This window comes from Notothenia rossii (assembly GCF_949606895.1).
Source record: "Notothenia rossii genome assembly, chromosome: 2".
NCBI lineage: Eukaryota > Metazoa > Chordata > Actinopteri > Perciformes > Nototheniidae > Notothenia > Notothenia rossii.
The window spans coordinates 82,032,849-82,050,806 of NC_136904.1; the positions used below are offsets into that span (position 1 = coordinate 82,032,849).

Consider the following 17,958-nt stretch of genomic DNA (forward strand, 5'->3'; position numbering starts at 1 on the left):
TGTGAGATTTTGTTCATCTTCTCTTTGTCTGACTTGAGTTTAGTTTTCTTTTTTAGATGTTTCTAGTTTTCTGGAGTTCATAGAGAAAGAAACCAGTGATTCTGTCTAGACATTTACCTTCCCAGCTGCTTTTTAAATCACTCCACAAGGCACATGAAAATATTAGAATTCCTCCCAGCACTTTTAAATCCCATTTTACTTTAGTAGACTGGGGAAAAAGAAGAAGAAGAAGAAGTAGTGCTGGACCAGGATGTAGACATCTTGAAATGCAATCTTCTCTGTTTGTGAATTTCTCAGGAATACGGTTCTCTTACTGACTTCTCTTAAAGCCAGGAAGTGTTACTGTAAATGACAGGGCTGATCCAAACCAGGACCGGGCTTCTTCCTTCATTACCCTCCTAATTGGTTTATTTTTACAGATCACGATAGCCGTCGGATCTTAGAAGCTTTGTTTTTTTGTCGTGTGTGATCTCATGCTCCCCTCCTTTTGAGTGTGAGATGATTTGTTCCGTGTGTCATAGATCTGCTGTGAACACAGATATATTTATTTAGTTTAACAGTCGTAGTTTGTTTAATGTGCGTCTGCGTGCTTGTTTGCACTGAGATGGACCTACAGCTTGTTCTGCTCTGTGTCAGCTCAAACCACAACATCAAGGGGTTTTCTCCAGAATGAGGCGAGGCTTTGGCAGCGTGTTCAATCTGATGTCAATATATGAGGATCCACTGAAAGAATATCTGTAATAACTCACATTCTGCTTCAAGCAAAACCATCATTTTTATATGAATGTGCTTTCTCTGCTTTTTGGTAATTTATTGGAAACAGTGGACTAGTTTGTGTTGATAAAAGTATTAAGACTTGTTCCAAAATGGAAAAAATGTGAACTACATGTGTACATTTGTGGAGAGGACAGAATATGATAAGCAAGTTTCAATGACACACTACATGGCTTTTTTTCCTTGCAGTATGAGTGTGTATTTCATTGTCTTGTGTCTTTGTCCCCTGCAGGATACGGCCTCCCTAGGATCCCAGAAAGGCGGGTTTTCCAAACATGGCTGGCTGTACAAAGGAAACATGAACAGTGCCATCAGCGTCACCATGAGGGTGAGACACAGGATTTTCAATTTAAACCATTAGTCAATTAGTTGAATATTTTATCTAAGGAAAAATAAAAATGGCACCTTAAAATGTGTGGATTTGGTTTTCTTTGTGTTATATTATGACAAACAAAATTGCTTTGGATTTTGGAGGTTTATAGATGTCTCATTTGTGATGGTAAGATGTGATGAGAAGTTCTGACGTTTTATATACAAGACAATTCCAGAAACAATTGACACATTTATCTATAATAAAAATAAGCTGCAGCGACAATGCTTTAATTGGAAAAAGTGTATGTGTTTTATGTGTATTTAAATTAAGAAAAAAAAAAATGTGACATGTATGTTAACATTGATGTGTTTGCAGTGAAAGTTATCTTAACTTAAATATCACCCATTATCATCATTACTAATTATACATCAAAAACATTATCATCTCATTATTTTAGTTATAATTTCCATCACATTTTTTTCCCTAAATCCATTTTGTTTATATATTTCATAGTCACAATTTTGCTTCAAAAGCTTTTTCTCTCAGTACAGCATGCAATACCCCCTACCTCTAAATCCATCAATATGTGTTGCCTTTTTACAGGAAGGCTTATTATTCCTGGCAGCTTACACTTATACTGTATAATGCATAGAGTAGAAGACTGTTTTGACCAAAACATTGCTTTTTTTTTCTCCAATAAATGGAAGTTGAATGGTATTTCCTTTTTCTGTTCCAGTCATTCAAGAGGAGGTATTTCCATCTTACTCAGCTCGGGGACGGCTCTTATAATTTAAACTTCTACAAAGATGAGAAGATCTCCAAAGAGCCCAAAGGAACCATCTTCTTGGACTCCTGTATGGGTGTGGTTCAGGTACGCTCTGAAATATTTCTCTGTGGCACAAAGGAAGTACATTTTTAACTGTAGTTAAATTGGATGACCTACTTCACCAAACGGGATATCCTGTGGCCTGGTCCCTCATGGATATTAAAACACCATTTACAGGAAATAAACTGAAATACGGATATACCAACTTCCTCTTCACAATTCTTCTCTGAACATATTTTCCGACTTGTAGTGTAACATGTAAACTATAAAAGGTGAAAGTTGAACATACATTTCTCTGCTGCTGCTGTTGCTCACTTCCCTGAAACCGGAGCTCTCCTTCCCAAGGTTATTCTTTACTGCTGACTCTCACATTGTAAAACAAGGTGAATGCTGATGTCTCACTTCCGTGCACTTTCCATCAGCCCCTCAATCGATTCCATGTGCAGATATCTCGGTGCAGGCCAAGACTCACTGGGTGCATTATCACCTGTCTATCAGCTCAATAGATGGAGAGCAGCTGATTGTTCTGAAGAGGCACTCAGCTGGCATCTGTCAGATATTATTTGAGTGTATTTCCAGGACTGTCTGATTCCTATCAGTGGATGGGAATAGCTATCAGGCCAATGTCTACAAGGAGGAGAGATTTACTCTAAATGTTTGAATGCTTTTTCTATATTTTTTTGGAAGCACCTCCTGATTTAATCGGGCTAGGCTGGAAACATTAGAGGATTACATTGCCGCTTTTCTGTGCCATTTATATACATTTTTAAGAAAAGGCCAGAAAATACAGAACATTTTTGTATGTCTTTATATTATCAGAAAACACATTACTTTAAACACAATACGAATAATATTAGATTTATTGCAACAAAATTAATTGGTTATACTCTGCTAATGAAAACTGGAAATAAAGTTAATAATCATACAAAAAGGAAATTAAAAAGGAAATGTGTTCAGAAAGGGTGTACACGACATGTACGGTACATATCATAAAAAAACAAACCTGTGGATTATGTCTCGTGGTTTTAAGTCAAATTAAGTAGATGCTTAGAGTATGTTGCGATTCACTTGCTTATACGCTGATACAGACCTGTACTGTATTCAATAAACCAGTCTGTTGGGGATTCATTTTCTGCAGTGATTTAGCAGCATTCACTGCACAGCCTCCTGTGTAACACAGACAGTTGATGAGCTTTCTGCTCTGTTAAAGTCACAAACATCATGCAACTGGTACTCAACCAGCAGTGACTGTGGAGATGCAGATGTTAAACTCTGCAGCTGTAATGGCCTGTGCAGTGACGTCATACTGAGCCTGAAGCTGCTCCATGCCCTTTGTAAAGATGCCAACATATGCTCAAACGCACAAAGCATTTCCCACATATTAATGAGGTCTCGGAGGGCAGTCCCTGTAGGTTAACAAGGAGCAAAACGCGCTTAAAACGTCAATGTTGAGGATTTCAACTTTCATTTTTCCTATTTTTTCTTTCCTTAGAACACAGATGCTAATAATATCATAAAAAATGACTTTCTTTTTGTTGTCCACTCGTTTCCCCGAGGATGTGTGCAGCTGTTTTGTCTAGGAAACAGAGACCAGTCCTCCTACTTATCAGACTGTTTATCAAGAGTCCAGTTTGATTCCCCCTCTCCATGACTCGGCCTGTCTGCCTCCCTATCACTCCCCCTCTGTTCAGCCAGCAACAGTGATAACCAAAGCATAACAATCCACTGAGTGCTCACAGTAATGAGCTGACGTCTATGGTCAGCTAAAGATTTACTGAATTCATTTTTTTATAAAACGCACTGTCATGGACACACTGTAGCTGAATCAGCAGTTATAGGTAGCAAATGGGACATAAAAGCCTGAATGGGCCGATGACATCATTGAGGTCATAGTCCCGCTGCAGATCCAGCTCGTTTTCTCTGCTGTGGTCCTGGCAGAGAGGGAGGTTTTGTTAAGCAGATGGAAATAATCTGTTCCTCCCTCCCTCACATTGTCCATGAGCTTTTTGTGGCAGTTCAATTAAAACTGTAGTTAGCCTCCCACTTCTTTTCAAAACAGTGACTCACATTTTATAAATGTTTGGAGCCAAACGGTCTCAGTATATTGTTTTTGTTTAGCAGGCTCAAACTGCATTATACAAGGAAGTATGAGGGTAGAATTAAAATGAAACAGGCTATGATTTAGATCGTAAACGTTAGATTGTATGTACTGCCTTCTGATGAGCCGACAGATGTTAGATGTTGGCTTTGGATAGTGAGATAAAAGACTGCAATATCCACACTTGGGTATTTATTTATTTTTTATGTAGCCAGGCAGAGGGCATTAAGTTTTTTGGCTTATCCACCCTTGCTTGTGAATGCGATATCTCAGGAACGCGTTGAGGGAATTTCCTCACAAAGGTCCATTTCAAAGGTCACGGTCGATGTAACCTTACATCATGTTTTTGGCCATATCTCAATAATTCATAGGCTCATTATAAGAAAATCACACAATTATCTAGGATCAAAGATGAAGTGATGACATTTCCAGTTGGACAGATATGGATATAAACGGCACTTTGGATCGTTGGTGGCGGCATATAACTTTGGGGTGGTTATTGTAGTTGTTATTATTGTAGTTTAGTTTAAACTCAACAAAGTAAATCAATCATTACAAATCAGGTACTTATATATGGCAAACATGAATGCTGCTACCTTTACGGCATAAAAAAGATGAATTATGTTGTATCTTTCAAGTTTAACTGTTTTATTTAAATGTTTCTTAACACCCCCTTTGTCTCTTCTTTCTGTGGCTGCAGAACACCAAGGTTCGACGGTTTGCTTTCGAGCTGAAGATGCAGGATAAGAGCACCTACCTGCTGGCCTCGGAAAGCGAGGCAGAGATGGACGACTGGATCAACCTGCTCAACAAGATCCTGCACAGCAGCTTTGAGATCGCCATGGCGGAGAAGAGGAATGGAGACATTCATGATGGTGTGTTTGTCTGTCGGTTCATATTCTTAAAGTGTCTGAAAGAACACAAATATAAAATGGAATATCATTTTTTTGTTCGTCAAAATATTATCCAGTTCATGATAAGGAATATTATGTGTTTTCAAAGTCTTGTAAAAATATCTGTGGTTTAATTATGAAATTAGTTTTTTGCAGACTAAAATATGTCAAACATAAGCAGTCTGTGTGCTGACGCTAGCAGAATGATGAGAATAATATAAGAGTTTTGCTTCTTTAAGTTTTTGGTCATAGTTTAGACAACTTTATCAATTTTTTAAAAAAAGAATTTTTTTAATTTATTTTAATTTGAAATGCGAAGGCTTCAGTGATAATGAATTGCTTAGTCAATCAACCAAAAATGTTAACTAAAACTATTTTGACAATTAATTAATTTCTTTGAGTACATTTTTAAGAAAATAAGGTCCAGTTCATACTTCTTGAAATTGACTGGTTTCCTGAATCTTCTGACGGTAAACTGAATATATATGAGTTTTTTATTGCTTGTTGGAAAAAACACGACATTTAAATATCTCAGTTTGGGCTTTGGTAAAATGTGATGGACATCTTCCAAATATTTGTTATATACAACGCATTAATTAAGAAAAATAGGATAATCCATAATGAAAATAACCATGTTTCAGACCTAAACATGTGATAACTTTACTAATGCTGTTTAATTTGAGTAGTTACAGTGTTCCTATATTGTACACAAAGCTTCTAGAATGCAAATACCCTCAGTTATTATATCCTAAATAATAATCATAGATATTGAAAATCCATTTAACGCATTCATCACTATCAGTATATTTATTCTGGGATACTGTACCTGAGGATCATTCTCATCAACATCCACTCACTTCTCGCGGCTCACTTCTCCTCTACCTCTCCCTGCCCTGCAGTGATGTGATACCAGACCACCCAGACTTTTACTCACCTCCTGTCTCATAGGAGGCTTAGCCGTGGAGGAAAAAGGCTGAATGCTTTTGAACAAAACGGCCCACTAATCTTCCCTAACTCCTCAGCTTTTATTAATCACACTGCGCATCAGAGAAAACACAATTCTTCTTGAGGTAATCTCCGAGCTTTCATAAATGTACCTTTGAGACCTGCTGTATCTCCATTTCAATCCTACTGATTCATGTGCAGCTGAATTACTGTTTACTGAACTTTCCCGTCAGAAAGTGATTAAGCAGGATTTAAAAACACAAGGAGGTTTTGTTTATGCTTTGCAAACTTTCGCCTGCATCAAATGGTGTCTTCTTTTTTCCTCTAGATGATGATCTTGGAAAGTCCGACAGCTCCTCCGGCAGCATGGAAAGCTTTCAGGTAGGTCCTCCTCTCTCAGCTGGTGCTCACACATTCAGTAAAGTATCTCATGGAGCTGCAGCATGAAATCTCTGGTCCTCATTGAAGGAAGAGGGCCTCTTGCCACAAACATGTGGCTTGGATTTGGATTTAAGGGTCGCTGGTTACACACCTAATTTCTCAGTTGGTCATTTGTTTTTGTAGGTCTGATCTGAAATTATAACCACTGTCAGACTTACGGGGAAAAAATATACACATTGGTTTTTATCTCACTGCACGTTATCTATTTGTGTCTGCAGATTTCTCCCAAACCCACCAGACATTATAATTAGATAATGCTTCCTTAGCACGTTTAAACGTAGTATTTCAGAAAACAAATACTTCTAAAGATGTTTTGAATTTATACCACATATATTTTTCTCATTCTCTCAATATCTCTTCAATAGCATATATATATATAGCATATACAACATTTGTTCATAAATTCAGAGACAGTTTCATCCCACAGGCAATAAGACTGTTAAACACCTGAACTGTTGAAACAACATCCATAGCATTGATCTGCTACTTTATTAGTAATTATGTATCTATTTATCTATTATAAAACGGACAAGTCAAATCAAGCAATCTGATTGGTTCTTAGCCGTGATATACTGAGCGTATACCACGGGTAGAATTATAAGTTCACAACAAGTCAGTATCTAATATATCATTCCAATAGCTTGCATATAGACTCTTATTTCACAATTTCACTTTTTTTAAAACAATTTTTCTTTTTGTATTTACTTTTTAATATTTACTTGCACTATATTTTTCTGTTTATCTGTATTATTGTGTTGCACTGTTGGAGAAGCCTTTGACCTAAGATTGTCATCGACATAACTACTCTGTAGCTATGTTCGTATGACAAATAAAGAACCTGGAACCTTGAATATAATTTACTTATTGAAACATAACACTTAAAAAATCCTCTTCATGGAAGAAGAAATGTGGATCCTTACAGGTTGTTTAGGCTATTTACCTCTACTGTAGTCTTCTTTAAACATGCATTCAAGGATTCAAGGCTTTTATTGTCATGTGAACATAGCTACAGTATAGATATATCAATGAAAATCTTAGGTCACAGGCTCCTCCAACAGTGCAACACAATAAAACAGATACAATAGTTAAAATAGTAAATACAAATAAAATAGAAACACAAGAGATCCGCTAGTGGACAAAACCAACACATGCTTTTACTTCATGAGACCTGCATCTAGCATTATAAAAAATGTCAAGGATAAAAACATCTGTTTTTCTAAATGATTAACTGACTGATGACTTACAGACTGCAAACCTTTTATTTCAGCTTCTCATGCTGTTACAGTGCTGAGTGGCACGCAATAGTAAAGCCATATGTGCATGGAAACTGGTGGTAAGAGTTTAATGGGAACAGTTTGACAGGTTACAGTGTGCTGCTCTGAAGTGTGTGCCGGGACCACCTGACCCTCACCACTGAGTCTGCCCAGTGTGATCAGCCTGTAAAATATGAAGCCATAATGATAAAACCAACTGACTGGAAATGTCTCAGACGTTGCTTTTGACGTTTCAGACAGTTTGTGGTTTGGATCCATTTAAAAAATACCTTTCTCCTCCTCAGAGTGCAAGAGATATCGAGTCCAGGATGAGGAACGAGACCAGATTGAAGCTGTTCACCCTGGACCCCGACACACAGGTAAATAAAACCTAAAGCACATTTTAGTTCACTTAGTCCCGTGTGGAAATGAGATCCAACCTCACACTTTCTAATGAAATGAAATACCTTCCATTGTGCTGTCTTCAGAAACTAGATTTCTCAGGAATAGAGCCGGATGTGAAGCAGTTTGAGGAGAAGTTTGGAAAGCGTGTGCTGGTGAACTGCAATGACCTCTCATTCAACCTGCAAAGCTGTGTGGCCGAGAACGAGGAGGGACCCACCACTAACGTAAGGCTGATCTCTCTCTGGCCTCAATAGGCCCTAAATAACAGAAATAGCATTATCCGGCTGACTAAAGATGCAGGAGACGCGTTGTTAGAGCAGCCGGATGAATTCCTGTCATTATTTGAGCTGCGGAAGGACTGTTGTTGGCATAGCAACCAGGCTAGAGGCTCAGTAATGGTTGGCAATCTGTATAAGGGAGCCTGATGTCCTGCTCTGTCTCCTTACAGAAACAGTCTATCAACATGTCAAAACAACACACACACACACACACACACACACACACACACACACACACACACACACACACACACACACACACACACACACACACACACACACACACACACACACACACACACACACACACACACACACACACACACACAAACAAACACTGTTCAACGACTGTAAGATGACATTTATTTTTATGGAGTTTTATTTCATTTTAGTAAAGTAGTAATATATTTAGAGTTTTACATTTTGTGCAGATGTGAAACTAAACAATGCTGAAAATAACACTTTGCCCATAGGTTCATTCATTATTTAGTTTGCTGAGTGAAACGTTCCATGTAACACAATAAGTGATTGTGAAAGCGTATAACATCTAGAGTCCTGTTTTACAGCTGTTGGAGCACCTATTAAGTTTTAATTTTAATGCAGTTCCTATGTTCTTTAAGTTATAGTGTGTAAGCAGCCTGGTTGACAAAATGCACAAGTTAAAAAATCAGCATCATCCGTACAATACTCAATTGCTACTCTCTTTCATTTCCAGGTGGAGCCATTTTATGTCACCCTGTCACTGTTTGACATCCAGAACGGCAGGAAGATCTCCTCGGACTTCCACGTGGACTTAAACCATCCGTCTGTACGAGGCATGCTGCCCAGTAACACCAGTCAGTATATGAACGGGGGAGGGGACACCCACCCTGAAGGGCAGCGGTTAGTCCATGGGGTGCCAGAGGCAGCGATGCAGTATCCGAGACAGGTACAGAAAATACAGAGAAAAACTTTAAACTTTAAAACATCCATGCTTGTGGCTCTGTGACACTTTACTGAACACAGTGACACTTTGGACAAAATGCTTGTATCAGCATGCTAACAATGACATACTAACACCCTGAGGTTTAACTGGTATAATGTTTGCAATGTTTACCACCTTTTTTTGCAAATGAACACTAACCACATAACATTATTTTAATTTTGCAGGTATTTAAAACCACTAGGAAAACATAAAATGTAGACCTTATGATTGTACTATACAGGAAAGGAGGGGGTTCACAAAAGTTATTACAAATGATGTTGAATTTCTTAGAAACTACAAATGTGAAGTCATTAAGATTCATCTACTGATGTACATAAATGTATATTTTATGACAGTCATTCAGCCAATAATTTTTTGTTATATCCTAAGAAACAGAAATTGACATCTCTAGAATAAACAAAACATCATAATTGCTCTTCCCAACATAAATATGTCTCCTGTTTTATATTCAAATGTGAAAGTGCACATTATGGAAATTCTAACATTTTCATGGTCTCCACAGGGTGTATTCTCAGTAACGTGCCCCCACCCAGATATCTTCCTGGTGGCTCGCATAGAGAAGGTGCTGCAGGGAGGAATAAACCACTGTGCCGAGCCGTACACCAAGAGTTCAGACTCCACCAAGGTACTGACCCGACCCCGAACTCCCTTCACTGTCCTCAACACGGGGCAGCAAGTCTCCCAGACTCAGCAGATTCCACCATATTATTCCACATTATACACAGATAATCATCCTTGTTTTTATGTGCTGACCAGTTGCACAAAGACATCTAACACAAGCATTGACTTTGGCTGAACAAATGTGGTTGTGCCCCCTGAGGGGACCGTGGTGTGGAGTAATGAAATTCAGTTCAGAAAAATGTGCTTTGCGTCTGTGTGGCAGCGTGCTGAATATGTTACAGTGCTGCAGGGCTGAGAGTTTGTCGAAGTGATGAAGCTCAGCTCACACTGTGTTCATGTTTTCCACTAGGTGGCACAGAAGGTCCTGAAAAATGCAAAGCTGGCATGTTGCCGGCTGGGGCAGTACAGGATGCCTTTTGCCTGGGCAGCAAGGTATTTATTCTCTTTTTATTATTAATCATTGCTTTTTTTCCATCAGTTTTCAGCAACATGTTCTGTGTACTTTACACCAGAACCACAGCCCATACAAACATACAGTCACAGTAGTGATTTGAATGCTTCGAAAATATAAATCAAATATCATAGTATTATAATTAAATACAGTTTATACTACATAGTGACAAAAAATAAATATATTTTTTCGTTATAATTAAACATTATTTAATCATTCTAATCATTGGGGGTTATTTTCAATAACACATTAACCATATGGATAATTAATTGATTTGTTTTTTACAGCAGAAATAACACTATTTTTAGCTTCTGAAATGTGAAGATTGGCTGCTTTCTCTGTTTTATATCAGTATACATTTAATTTGTTTTAAATGTCTCATTGGTGCTCTATGAAAATGGGATCGATGCTTTTTAGTAGTTTGGTTTTTGACAAACTAAATAATGAATTGGTTTATCGAGCAAATATATAGATTCATAAAATATGGTACTATGATATGATACTTAGTACTTTTTCTTATTCAAACAGTTTACATGAGGGTTTTCAGGACAATAAAAACCTTCCTGACTCTTGTTCTTCCTTCTTGCAGGACTTTGTTTAAAGATGCTTCAGGGACATTGGACAAAAGTGCTCGTTTCTCCCCTCTGTACAGACAGGACAGCAACAAGCTCTCCAATGACGATGTGCTCAAACTGCTGGCTGATTTCAGAAAGTTAGTATCCCTCAAAGGAAACCGTATAAGTAGTCTTACAGATGTTCTGGAAAGGCAAATGTGGAACACAAATGTTGTTGGGTTTTAAAAAGTTAGATGTTTGCCCACATCTGTGAATGTGGTGTGTGTGTGTATATAAACTATTTGAAGATGATAGCAAAGGCTTAACTGGAGTTTATTTTCTCTTCCTCAGGCCAGAGAAAATGGCCAAGCTGCCTGTAATCCTCGGAAACCTTGATGTTACTATTGACAATGTAGCCCCCGACCTGACAAGTAAGGCTCTGAATGTGTTCCTTGCGGTCAACATGAGAGATGAAAGCTGTTCCTGCTCACAGCAGATCTGTCACGATGTCTGCAGGCTGATTATTTGGTCTCTTCTCCCCCCTGCTTCTGTATATAGATTGTGTTACCTCATCCTACATTCCTGTGAAGCAGTTTGATGTCAGCCAGAAGACCAACATCTTCTTTGAAGTGGAGGAGTTTGTGCCGTGCTTAGCCAAATGTTCTCAGCCTTTCACCATCTACAACAATCACCTCTATGTGTACCCGAGGCATTTGAAGTATGACAGCCAAAAGTCATTTGCAAAGGTAACACAAAATCTTTAATTTGTAGGTTAATTGACACAGGAGGAGGATATTTGAGGATTTTGTCCTCCATATGTTGCCTCACAGTTTTCTGTTAAACAGTCAAATTAAATATTATTACTGGAACGACTCTCCCTTTTTCTTGTCGTCTAAACTAGTAACAGCACCTCTTCACTAATGGTTTGGCTAACTGTGTCTGTTGTGTCTTTCTTTAGGCTCGAAACGTAGCTGTCTGCATTGAGTTCAAGGACTCAGATGAGGAGGAGGCTGTTTCACTAAAGGTAAACTCAAATCATTCCTGGACGTTTTTCCAAATCCCAAAAAAAGCAAAACTCTCCAGTCACAGGAGCCAACTAGCTTTTATTATTATTATTCCACAGTGCATCTATGGCCGACCTGGAGGACCCTTGTTTACCAAAAATGCCTTCGCTGCAGTATTGCATCACCAGCATAACCCTGAGTTCTACGATGAGGTAAGACACACTGCAGTAAATGTATAAAAACAAAAAGTTAAGTCCATATAATCAAATACTGAATGTTTATCTCTTATTCCTTAGTTTAAGATTGAGCTGCCAACCCAGCTCCACGAAAAACACCATCTGCTCTTCACCTTCTACCACGTCAGCTGTGAAAGCAACAACAAGGCCAGCACCAAAAAGAGAGACCTGGTTGAGACTCAAGGTAACACACTGCAACCAGATCTCGAATAATGTTTCATAGCGTTGCCAGATCACAAAAACACCAAAAAAATATCTGTGTTTTGTAAATGTCGACTGCCTTGAAGCGTCAGATTTTGACTTTGCCTTGGTCTCCTCTCTCAGTGGGCTACGCCTGGCTCCCCCTGCTGAAAGATGGCCGGGTGACCATGAATGAGAGCCAGATCCCTGTGGCTGCCAACCTGCCTGCTGGATACCTCGGCTGTCAGGAGGGGGCCAGCAAGGTAGAGAAGTGAAGCAGTGATGGCTTGGCCTCAAAAGTTCATGTGCTGAACTCTTATTTTCATTATTTAGTGAAAAACTGATTTAATAATATGTTTTGGAGATGCCAAGCCAAAAACCAAAACCTCCAATCGGAAAAATCAATTTTTTATTTTGACATGAACTCACTGCAGGATATATTCTGAGTTATTGAAAGAAAGATTTGTCTTTGTGTTACAGCATTCAGGACCTGAGGTCAAATGGGTGGATGGAGGCAAGCCTTTATTTAAGGTTGCCACTCACCTCGTGTCCACTGTCTACACTCAGGTTAGTTCGGTTTTCAACAAACTGTGAGTGTAGTACCTGTCTGATCTGCATACCTTCTTACTTTGGATGTGGATTCAATTAAATGCAGTTTAATGGAATAAACGTATACAGTCTGACATTCTTTTTTTTCTCATAGGATCAACATTTGCACAATTTCTTTGATCACTGTCAGAGCACTGAAGCTGCACCCCAGGTGCCAGGAGGAGAATTGGTCAAATACCTGAAGGTAAACCAATAACAATTAAGCCATTCATTTGGTAGTAACTTAAATACATGCCAATTGAGATAATGTAAAACATGTCATTTGTTTTGATCAAACAAAATGTGTAGACCTTGTGTCTTTATTGAAGGCATTATTGCTTTATAGGTAAATTAATTGGTAAGCATTCGGTGTACATGCTTGAAATAGCCTTTTTTTGTGCTACACTGTGTGGGCTATGTTTTAAACCACAATCATTAATGTTGACATAAAGTCTACTTTTCTGTTTTGGCATATGCTGTGTAACTGAGTGCACAAGGATGAATAAATGTATGATTGGGAATTAACTCTGAACAGAATGGTATTTGATATATCTGTAAGGGAAAGGTCAGAACTGTCTTCTCAATTTTATTTTGTTGCTAACCGTAGCTCATACTCCCGTAAAACCGCAGACAGTCACACTTGGTTAGAGCTGAACAGCAGAGAGATGAATGTTCTGCTTTGTGCTGCGGCATGCCAACAGCGCATTCTTCTGGACGGTTTGGGAAGAGATTTTTTCTACTGGAGATGTAATTCCTTTTCACGTGCAAACATCCTTTTGCCATGGATTTTTTTCCATCTCATACTCTTATTCCAATCCTTGGGAATATCAGTTAATTGTTTCCCTGGCAGAGATAGACATGCAGAGCAACACTTGGTCCAATGCATCTCTTGGGTGCAAATGTAAACACAGCAGAGAACATGAACAATAGCCAGAGGGTCAAACAGCAGGTCAGCCATGTTGATTGGCAGCTGTCCAAATGACTTGGCAGCGCCTATGTTAGTTTCCTGTACACGATTATGATGCTCTTCACTGCCATGTTAACGGCAACTGAAGCATACGCTGTGGGTAATTAGCAGATTGTTTTTCCTCTATGTCCTCTTCCTCCCCTTGTTGTTATTAGAATTCGTTTTTTTTTGCATATTCTTTTTAGCCTTCTCTGCTCTGTTTTTAAGTGGTGCGAGAAAATTATTTCATTGCTTTCCCCACGTATTCACCTCATTATACATGTACTCAAACTCTGCATAAACATATATCTGCAATGTTTTACCCTCAGAGCCTGCATGCCATGGAGAGCCATGTGATGATTAAGTTCCTGCCCACCACCCTGAATCAACTCTTCAGGGTGCTAACCAGTGCCACCCAGGAGGATGTAGCAGTCAATGTAACCAGGCAAGTTTACCTGGGATAATCCTGTTCTTAACAACATCATAAACATCAAGTTGTTTTATGTTAATAACAATACACAAGTTGATATATCACATTTAAATGAATATGATTAAAATGTCAAAAGAAAACTCTGAAGATGGCTGATATTCATGGGAAATTTTCTAAATATCAACATTTATTTCCATAAGCTATTAATAAGTGATGCCTCCTGCTGTGTCAGCTTCTTTCAGGACCATATCCTAACACACATTTTGTTTTGCAATTGTTTTGTTTTAGAGTCATGATTCACATTGTAGCCCAGTGCCACGAGGAGGGGTTGGAGCACTACCTGAGGTCATATGTAAAGGTAAAAATCACAAACCATATGTCACATTTCAATGTCTATATGTTAGTGCTTGTACTCAAAGTTCTCTCTGCTTGTGTCTCCTACAGTTTGTATTTAAGTCTGAGCCACAAACATCCTCCTCCAACCGATTAGTGCACGAGGAGTTGGCTAAAGCCATGACTGCCATCTTGAAGCCTTCCACTGACTTCCTCACGAGTAACAAACTCCTCAAGGTAACATATTTCTACTTTTTAAAGGGTATATGGTGTGTGATTATAACTGCCATGAATGTCCTCTTTCTTGTTTTCTGATTTATGTTTGTCTGCCTCGCAGTACTCCTGGTATTTCTTTGAAGCCTTAGTGAAGTCCATGGCTCAGTACTTGATAGAGAGCTGTAAAGTGAAGGTAAGTCTGCCACAACATGTGTGTGTTTGACTCAGGGTGTCTGTTTCATAAAGGCTTAGGTTCTTTACTGTGGTTTACAACATGCCACGTCTTGTGGACAGCCGCAGTACCACATCCAAAGTGTTATGTATCCACAGACTGTCCCGCACTACTGTGCAGTTTTATTGGCTGCATTTGTTCGTACCCCATAAGCAACCACATCCCCGTGTCTAACTGCCTCTGGCCTCTAAAGTAGAGGCCTCAGTGGAGACTGTGAGCTTAGGGTTAAAGTACAAGGTTGGGGATATTCTGTACTACAGACAAATCCTGCTAAAGACCAAAGTGTCAGTGATTGATTTGGACAAAAAATAAGTATATGGCACAGAGAGATAATATTTTAAGCTGGCACTTTAGGCCATGAACAGAAACCAATATTTGGCTAATTCTGTCTGTTTCAACTTTACTCATTTTAGAGATTTACACATCATAATATAAGTGGGGACTTGGGCCATAAATTAGATATACAAAGTACTTTGAACTTTTTGGGTTACGTATTGGCAAACTTAGAAATGTCATTTGTTTATTTGGTCTAGAAACCCTTATTTGCAGTTTAACAGGTTAAAAACTATTAATTGACTTCTGTTTTTTCCTTGACTCCTTATATCATTTGTTTGTATACAGCCTACAATCATAAACATTTGGTCTACAAAAGCAATATATGTTAATTATGAATTGTTGATGTTGGTCTTTTCATTGGAAGTATTTCCATACTACTCTTTTAAACTGGGCTGTTTTATGGTATATAATACCTTTTGTACGAACTTGTGTGATGTGTTAAGCAGCTGTCCAGGAATCAGCGCTTCTCAGCAGCCTTCCATCACACTGTGGAGACTCTGGTCAACATGATGATGCCACACATCACTCAGAAATACAAAGACAACCTCGATGCTGCCAGGAACGCTAACCACAGTCTGGCGGTCTTCATCAAGGTCAGGGGCTACAGTAACTGTATCTGGCATGGTTTTAACCGTGTGTTTTAAAATGTACGAGTGTATATTTATTTATTTATTCTTCCTCATCCTCCTGTAGCGCTGTTTCAACCTGATGGACAGAGGCTTTGTGTTCAAGCTGATCAACCACTATTTCAACTGTTTTATGCCTGGAGACCCAAAGGTACACAGTACAAACAGTTACAGATTTTATACTAACACATTTGGAGACAAGTTTTGTAATATTTCTTGCGAGCGCCCTAATGAAGGATTTCAGGGTGTGCTTCAGGCAAGTTTTGGACAAGTTTGTGTTTGAGTGATGTATTAAAGTGGCCTCCCTGGTTTCTGTCTTTTCTGAATGCAGACGCTGTTTGAGTTCAGGTTTGAGTTTCTGCGAGTGGTGTGCAACCACGAGCACTACGTCCCCTTAAACCTGCCCATGCCTTTTGGAAAGGGACGGATAATGAGATTTCAAGGTGAGGAGATCATCAAATGTACATGATGTTGAAGTACCATGCCTGATGGTAGAGTGCTTAAATGCCAGTTCGCTAACATTGCATGAATTTGAGTAGAAAAATATTGAAATCAAACCAAAAGTGGTTTACGCTACAACTGTAAAAAAGCCAGCAAAAATGTAAAAGCTGTAATTGTTTTTATCTAATGGATATTAAATAAAAGTGCATTTAAAAAGCAGTGAAACAGGTTTTCTGCAGTCTTTAATTCTACAGAACATGCTTTGTCCTTTTTGTGTTCCTCAATTAGCTTTATTATCTCCAAATGATACGGTGGAGTCATGTGATACTCTAGTAGGTAGGTGTGAGGATGTGCTGCTTTCATGTCTGCTCCAAAAAGAGCAGACTCCAATCTAATCATTCAATCATGACCAGAGAAGGTCACATGATTTGCTCCAAAATCTGAATTTAGTCACTTATTTCCAAACGTTGCTTCGTCCTTGTTGAGGTGGCAGTATTTATCTATTTTCTAACACTTTACAGAAAGATACTGATTCATAATTTGTATGTGTGTATAAGCTGAGTGTGCAGATATGGGTGTGCAGTTAGTATTTTAAATCTTAAATTGCTTTGGAGTTAATAACTAATGATTACAATGATTCCAAAATACCTTTTTTTAATGATTAGACAAAACGGTGCGTTTAACTTGATTTCACCGCCATTCTGGGAGATCTTTTTCTGATTTGGGATGCTTTACTTGTGTTTTTGATATTGTTGGAAATCAAACGTTTTTATTCTATTTGTCTTTTTCAAAATAATCACTTTTGATGTGGAGCAGCAGCTCTGTTACACAGCCTGAATCTGCCAACTCAAAACGTCATATAGATCAATAGCTGAAAGCATCTAATAATCAATTGTCATAATAGATTTTTCGCCAGGTTTTAATAGCATCAATAATCTGTAGCTCGTCCAAGCTTTCCTGTTTTCTTGTCAATTTAATTTGGTCTGATTTATGTTCATTTAGAAATGTACTCATTGAACCTTTCACATCCTTCACTAACCTCTCTGTCATCCAAACCTAATCTCTTTGTCCTCGTCTCTCTCCCTCAGACCTCCAGATGGATTACTCGCTGACAGATGACTTCTGTAAGAACCACTTCCTGGTCGGGCTGCTGCTCAGGGAGGTCAGTACAGCTCTGCAGGAGTTCAGGGAGATCCGTCAGATAGCCATCCATGTGCTGAAGAACCTGATGATGAAACACACATTTGATGAGCGCTACTGCTCCAAGGTAAGCCGAGGCTTCTCTTCAGTGTTTGACGTGAGTAACCCTGAGATATTTTGTTGAGATGATTTATTTGTTTTGCAGAGCCAGCAGGCCAGGTTGGCCACCCTGTACTTTCCCTTGTTTGGTCTGCTCCAGGAGAACGTCAACAGGCTGAATGTGAAGGAAGTATCTCCATTCACCGTTAACCACTCCAACAATGTAAGGGCGCCTCCTAGTGGTTTCTTTTTGACATTGCATTTAGCATGCTCAGCAACACACAACACATATCTTTTCAAAAATACAGCAATGA

General features: G+C 38.7%; 1 protein-coding gene across 16 annotated transcripts in view; it reads left to right on the top strand.

Annotated features, from left to right (window-relative positions):
* LOC307029003 (dedicator of cytokinesis protein 9) overlaps positions 1-17,958 on the top strand; it is a 72,057-nt gene that overhangs the window by 40,614 nt on the left and 13,485 nt on the right. For 6 of the 16 annotated variants that reach the window (XM_079664530.1, XM_079664521.1, XM_079664526.1 and 3 more), the window contains exons 6-32: positions 1,007-1,102; positions 1,824-1,958; positions 4,712-4,886; positions 6,178-6,230; positions 7,849-7,923; positions 8,032-8,172; positions 8,942-9,154; positions 9,714-9,836; positions 10,182-10,264; positions 10,873-10,995; positions 11,189-11,268; positions 11,396-11,583; positions 11,796-11,861; positions 11,961-12,053; positions 12,138-12,261; positions 12,402-12,520; positions 12,738-12,824; positions 12,961-13,050; positions 14,121-14,236; positions 14,510-14,579; positions 14,666-14,791; positions 14,892-14,963; positions 15,785-15,931; positions 16,032-16,115; positions 16,296-16,407; positions 17,494-17,672; positions 17,751-17,867. In XM_079664530.1, the coding sequence (XP_079520656.1) occupies positions 1,007-1,102; positions 1,824-1,958; positions 4,712-4,886; positions 6,178-6,230; positions 7,849-7,923; positions 8,032-8,172; positions 8,942-9,154; positions 9,714-9,836; positions 10,182-10,264; positions 10,873-10,995; positions 11,189-11,268; positions 11,396-11,583; positions 11,796-11,861; positions 11,961-12,053; positions 12,138-12,261; positions 12,402-12,520; positions 12,738-12,824; positions 12,961-13,050; positions 14,121-14,236; positions 14,510-14,579; positions 14,666-14,791; positions 14,892-14,963; positions 15,785-15,931; positions 16,032-16,115; positions 16,296-16,407; positions 17,494-17,672; positions 17,751-17,867 (3,087 nt within the window). Of the gene's footprint in view, positions 1-1,006; positions 1,103-1,823; positions 1,959-4,711; positions 4,887-6,177; positions 6,231-7,848; positions 7,924-8,031; positions 8,173-8,941; positions 9,155-9,713; positions 9,837-10,181; positions 10,265-10,872; positions 10,996-11,188; positions 11,269-11,395; positions 11,584-11,795; positions 11,862-11,960; positions 12,054-12,137; positions 12,262-12,401; positions 12,521-12,737; positions 12,825-12,960; positions 13,051-14,120; positions 14,237-14,509; positions 14,580-14,665; positions 14,792-14,891; positions 14,964-15,781; positions 15,932-16,031; positions 16,116-16,295; positions 16,408-16,693; positions 16,742-17,493; positions 17,673-17,750; positions 17,868-17,958 lie in introns of all 16 variants that reach the window. The other 10 variants (XM_079664527.1, XM_079664516.1, XM_079664531.1 and 7 more) reach the window with 3 other exon arrangements.